This window comes from Manduca sexta, chromosome 6 (assembly GCF_014839805.1).
Source record: "Manduca sexta isolate Smith_Timp_Sample1 chromosome 6, JHU_Msex_v1.0, whole genome shotgun sequence".
Taxonomy (NCBI): Eukaryota; Metazoa; Arthropoda; class Insecta; order Lepidoptera; family Sphingidae; genus Manduca; species Manduca sexta.
In genome coordinates, this window is record NC_051120.1 from 3,066,928 (window position 1) to 3,073,914 (window position 6,987).

Below are 6,987 nucleotides of genomic sequence, written 5' to 3' on the forward strand. Positions count from 1 at the left end.
CACTTTGCCACCACAAAATATGATTTTTGTGGTTGAAATACCCCTTCGCACTTATTAGTCCGTTCATTTGTGTATCTGGTCGTGCAATATATTTTGTTTTTAGGGTTCCGTTCCTCAAAAGGATCGTTTATAGTATCACTTTATTGTTCGTCCGTCTGTCTGTCAAGACCATTTTTCTCGAAAATGTGTTGAGTTATCAATAAATTTATATCAAGTAATAAAGTCTCTTTTTGCTGTCAAAAAATTAAACTTGTCAATCAACGTGATCAAAAGATTTGATCGTTTATGTTGCATATTTTACAAGTGAACCAAAATCTGTAATTCCCGTTGACCTATAATCATAAAATTTGACAAGAAGTAATGTTTTTTATCACATGTATGGTATAAAATCCGAAAATTAGTAGACTACGTATAATTGCTCAAATTGCTTGTTTGCCGCCTATTTTAAAACAAAATATGTATTCATTTGCATCTATAGATTGTTATCGAATATTTTCGTGTAAAATTATGTATACGTATATTTTGAATTACTCTTTTTTTTACTAATTATTATATAGTGCCGAAAAAAAACTTTATTTATCTTAAAATTATACAACAAATATCCCAAAAGGACAGGCATTGAATGTAATACATAAAGAAACATAGTTAATTTATAGTTATATTGTTCTCTCGGCCGCTGCTGCTTCGTATTTGCAGACATCCATTTTGACGTGACGGTATTCTGAAAAAAAAAACAATAAAAAAAATATATTTCCAATTTTGAAACAACACTATCTTTTTTTTACAAAAAATCGAAAAGATCTAACACACTTTTTAAAAAAAAATATGTTTTGCTATCTAATAATAAAGGCAGATATGTAAATAATTCACCCACATAACGCATTATTACTAGAAGAGGCTGGCAGACGTGCTCTAAAGCATACAATAGAAACAAATAATAAATCACATTTGCTGAATTAAATATTATAATAATAATACACTTAATATCCTTCAAGCAGGTCATAATTTATTTGGTAGATAATTTTTATTTGATAGTTAAACAATCTCTAACTTAAATCATTTTTTTATTTGTAAAATCACATTTAAGTTAATGATTTGGAATCTGTCACACGAGAAAGTCGTAATTTCGACGATAGTGGGTGTCCAAGATGCCCACTATCGCTATCACTATCTACCCACCCCTTCGAAAAAATAAGTGCAACTAAACATGAAACATACGTAATACCATCCACAAAGACGCGCCCCACTACCTTTTTAGCGTTGACGTTGCGAGGTGTCGCGGGGTAAGGGAAAAGATTCAAATACTTCCCCGACGCTATCCTTCGTTAAAGGAACTTATCCAAGCACTTAACCCGACGCTATCCATAGTAGTATGCGTATGTATTCATACTGCTCACGCACACTGTAATCAGTAAGAGATAGTAGTGGCGCGCGTCTTCGTGGATGAAATAATCTATAATTGAACTTACGTTTCTTCTCGTCGCAATTATATTCGTATAAATCGCAATTGTCATTGAACATTCGAGTGATTCCGAGCGAGTCCTGTCCGCAAATAGGAACGAAGTCGTGTTGACACTGATCCGCCATTTTGCAGAAATTGATTACCTGAGAAATATTTTATTTGTTACATAATATTTTTTTGGCTAACAAGCCTTTATGTCAACCATCTATGCCACTATAAGTTTCATCTAATTGATAAATCAATCGAAATGGTTCAAAAATGATTATAAAATAAAATATTATGGAGAATTCAAAAGTGAGCTCTTTGTATAAGTAAGTACTAAATAAGCTTAAAATATTTATTTAATTTAAAAATGTTGCTCCAAAACCCTGTATACATACTGGCTCTAAGGGAAAGAAGTAATCTTCAGCCTCTATCTCAACATGTGACCAAACTTCCGCAGCAAGACCTAAAATAATTAAACCTGAAACAAATCATACAAATAAATTAGTTACAATATGTTTATTAATGCTTGCTTCAGTTGTATTACGGTACAACTGAAATGCTGAGTTCTCGGGTTCGATGTCCGGGTCGGGGCAAAGTTATATTGTGTTATTCGACTCAGTATAAGCGATTCTGGAATTTGTGCCCGATATGATGATAGGCTCGTCCGTTATCACATCATGAGACGGAATACATACAGAAGAAAATGGGTACACCAGTTGCGCCTCTGTCTATCCCTTCAGTAATAAAATATATGTAGGTGTGTATGTATGTCTAATAAATAATACACCAAAAACAGATATTGTATGAAAATAAAATTAATCAGATGTAAAAATAATAGAAGACAAGTAACATTTACTTACTAGTAAATACTTTTCTAAATATCATAACGCACAACATGCGAAAACAACGAGCGAATGTAATCTAGCCCGACATTACAAGGAATTGTTTACTTTGATAAATCCAAACTAATGCCTATGCGCCGGAAATTATGCTAAAACATGGACTTTATGCGCAAAATTATCTACGCAGCGTACTAAAATATCAGGGGTTGTGAACATTTTCTTTGGAATATAAGATAATTTAAATTCATTGCAATATGCGGTTTATGTACAAGGCATATGATCACGAATGTTCGTGGAATGATTTTTAATTCTGATAAAGGGCCAGTAATATTTAGTAACTGGCAGTCTGGGCGTACAAGTCTTTTTTAGATGACAGCAAATCAAAGTAGAATCGTACATCGTCATTTAAAAATGAATAATCAATACTAATAAATAGAAAACATGATAATCTCAAGACTAGGTTGAATGTTAAAACTTTCATCCGATTTAAAGTATCTAACGAACATACTATTTCGTAATCTAAGAATAATTCAATGATCAGAAAGAGCCTAGCATTTTTCATCTTTTTCAATACTGTAGTTTGAAAAACAATTTAACACAACTCCCGTTATTCAATAATTGTAAATTAACCATGCCAAAAGTTGCCGTCCCCTGCTCATGTGACACTTGTCCGCCACACAAACATTAATCTTCGACGTAGAACAATATGCCTGTTATATACACCTCGCCGGAATGTGGGTTAAACTGCTCCATTACTGTGAGTGACATTTTCTTAACGGCACATTCCTCTTGCCAAATGAGGCCATTTTAAACGTTCAAGAAGGAATAACTAAGATTTCTGTTATTAATATAACCTATTAGTCGAAAACAACATGGTTTTACTCACGTTTAAAAAGTAGTCGGAATCGTTGACCAGTTTCGACCTAAGTAGGTCATCCTCAGGGGCGAGTGCTAAGAGGACGTCGCGTCGCGGAGGCCTCTCGATCACTGACCTAATATAATCTATATTCTATAGTTAATATAATCTATACTAATATTTAAAACTAAAGAGTTTATTTGAACGCGCTAATGGAAGGAACTACTAAACCCATTTTATTTTTTTTACTAATAGGAAGCTACATTATTCCTGAGCGCTATTGGCTTTTTATCCAGGGAAAATATTTATTAGCTAGTAATTTATAAATATATTTTTTTTATTTTTTAAATAGAAGACGCCAGAAACTATTTATTAAGTAATCAGCGCCGTCCATAAACATAAATATTTAAAATTTCTAACATTACTTAATAATATTTAATCATATTTAATGGATAATAAGTAATCGATGACTAAAATTATTTCTACTTCTTCAGGTGTCTCTCAATTACTGAAACTGGCTGTCAGTTCCTTGAACCTTTCCTTGTTCATAAAATTAATCCCCAACTATTATGTACTAGTTTGATTCGTTAGAATTAAGAGTACTCTTATTCAGAGATAATAAGTTGTAAGTTGTTTTTTGTTTTATTACAGATATATTGTGGTTATTTATAATTCTCCGTATCCACTGCCACCTGCCCAGCTACGCTTCAACACCGTCCGTAAGAATCCACTTAATAAATTTCTTAATACTAACAGGTACAACTCTAACCAGTGGCTCTTAAAACGAAACATCTTTTACAGTTATTACTTAAAACGTGTACTTGGATGCATGTAGATGGAGTCATTAAAAGAAGGAGAGGCTTTTTGCCAGCAGTGGAACATACCAACTGATAGGAGGTCTTTCGTATGTGAGAATCTGGGTAGGTCTTTGTTCGCCTCGAAGTCACTGTCTCAGGTTGAGCGCAGTGGAGTGCTACGCAGTGCTTTGTAATTCAAAGTACTGTATGGTGTTGCTACTGTTTATGGGCGGTCGTATCGTTTACCGCTAGGCGAATGGTTTGCTTTTTTCGTCATTCAACTGCAAAAAACAATTTCCAAAAATAAGCGCAGACAGCAATACTTCTATCTAATTTATTCTATATATTAATACCTTAAGGTGATAGAATAAAGGGATAGGATTTTATAAAAAAAATATATACGTATTATAATATATTTGAATACTATTTTTTATTTTTTTATTTTATTTATACAAAAAAGCAAACGGTAACATGCAATACTTAATCTAAGTTTATACAAAAAATACTATCTATTAATACCTTGAAGTGATAAAATAAAGACATAGGATTTCATTTAAAAATATATATACTTATAATATAATACAATTTTATTTTCTATTTTTTTTTTATTTTATTATACAGGGAAAACAAACAGTAACATACATTTATACAGTACTTAATCTAAGTTTACACAAAGTTTTAAATTTATTTTTCTCTATTTTATTAAAAAAATATTATATTTTTATTCTAATTTGAATTCTATTATAGAACAAAATAGATCAATTCTGCGCGTTGGCGGATACGTGCGTGCACGACACAATACCGATCTGCGGCAGGATGGGCGACGAGAAGAGGACCTTTCTGGATCTCTGCGATTTACTGGAATTTGCCTGCGATACTAATCAAGGTAACATTTTCAACCTAATTAAGGTCTCGATGTTTTTGGACGAATGTTTCTATTTTTTTATTTTATTTATCTTCTCATTATTTGTACAATATCTTTATAGTTACTTTATACCTAATACAATATTGCAATATATTTTTTATCGTTGGTTTGTCTTCTGGGATATTCACATATATCTCTAAATAGGTTCTTAGTATTAAAGAGGCCGTTTAATTAAAAAAATATATATTTATTTTCAGTATTCACCCACGTCGACGACATGGAAGGCTGTCCTGTACACAGAACATCAAATTAATAAAGAAACATAAAACCATCTCAATACCATATCGCGTATCAAAATTCATAAACCAGTACAACTCAGACGCATATCTTTTTAAGCAAAAAGAATCTTTACTTAAATATGTGTTTAAGTATCATTACGGTAATGTGCTCTGGCCTGACCCGAGATCCCTAGAAAGAGATAGCTATATACAATAAAATGGGAGAAAGAAAAGAAAGAATAAGCTCGAAGGTTGACCGGGTAACAGGTTGAAGCAGACAAAATAAGTATAGCGAATACTGTAAGTTACCCTGTGGACGGACGCATCTTGATAAGGTTGCACCAAACGCGAAATCCGAGATTAAACTCGGATTAAGTCAAATAAATCCGTATCATATTAATTGTGAAAATGATCAGAGATACGCCTTTTTAGTTTTTCTTTATTTGAACTTCATTTAAGTTTTCAAATTATAATATATAATATAATTTAAAAAAACCTTTACTTAATATTAAAAACGATATAATCATTACAGACCGGATCTCCCACCAATTCATGTGGTATTTATTATGATTTTTATCATCATTCATAGTTGTAACAATAAAAAACAAATTAAACCTATATGAAATATAATACACATTTTCATTAACGAACTCTTAAATAACTTCCTAACCGATAATTAACCAATAAACTACTCAAATTAGCATCTGTACGGTGCAACCCGTCCTACCTTTAGCCCGTGAGAAAGCTACAATTTGAACAAGCCATAATTAGCGAGAGGGCATTAAATCACGGGCACTGGACGCCCTCCCTGGCCCCTTACCTGCCCCTCTAAGACCTCTATCCTTGCAGATTCCGTTGATCATACGCGGGGTCAAGTGCAAACAGGTGGAACTGAAAGGTCAAGGTTATTGAACTTATTTTACAAGTATTGCGTTTATTGGCTGCAAATTGAATTTTTAAATAGTAGCTGACGTAAATAGGTTTTGGTATAATAAATTTAGAGTAAGAAATATAGTTTCACGGAAGTTATCATTCACTCAGATGCATTCAAAGAGATTGTTCTTATTTTTAAATTATAAGTATGCATGAAAGTGTAAACCAAAATTGACAGGTAATAAATACTGTTTCTGCCAAAAAATATTGTTTACAAATTTATGCATACAAGAAATAAGGGCTATATAAATGTCGCTTTTAGGACCTGAAAACGCAATATGCATTTCATAACGCGACAATTGCAAATGCTGTAAACTTTTAAATTTTAAAATCTCGTCAGACGTTATTACCTCTGGCCGGTTTTCATTTTGATTACATATATATTATAACCAAGGCAGACCGTTTTTTTTTTAAATTCGTTACTAAAAAAATTAAACTTTATGCCTAGTCAAATTTCATACTCATCCTTAAAGGGATTAGCAGAAACTAAACTATCACATCCATACTTCGACAAATATTACAATACGTTACACACTCTACCCTAATTAAATCTTAGAAAAGATTTCAACGTGTTCTTAATCAAATTAAAAATCTGTAAAAACAAAAAACTTAACGCACAATACAGCCTACGAGACATTGCGATGGTAAGTGGAGCAAGTTGAGTGCACTGGTTGTTTGAGCAGCGGGCAGGTAAACAGGCCGAACGCGCCATCGAGCCATCTGCCCGCCACGCCCGGCGACCCGGCCGGACGCAGGGCTGACCCATAAGTCAATATAAGGCCGCTAAACATAAAAAAAGAAACTCAAACTCAGTTTGAAACAAGAGATGTTAATGCTAACATCATAAGACGTATGAAAATCCTCATAAAGGTTGTTGATGTAAATCATATTCAAGACATTTATCTGTGCAAGATTTCTTCAATCGATGTAATAATTTATAATTATTGCGTGCTTTTATATTTTTCTAAA

General features: G+C 32.6%; 1 protein-coding gene across 1 annotated transcript; it reads right to left on the minus strand.

Moving 5' to 3' along the window:
- Positions 1-397: 397 nt before the first annotated feature.
- Positions 398-2,405, minus strand: LOC115452907. The gene is made up of 4 exons (XM_030181530.2): positions 2,308-2,405; positions 1,843-1,925; positions 1,470-1,605; positions 398-721 (listed from the first exon to the last, which is right to left on the minus strand). The coding sequence occupies exons 1-4, from the start codon at positions 2,342-2,344 to the stop codon at positions 657-659; spliced, it is 321 nt and encodes a 106-aa protein (XP_030037390.1). The 5' UTR covers positions 2,345-2,405; the 3' UTR covers positions 398-656.
- Positions 2,406-6,987: the final 4,582 nt, after the last annotated feature.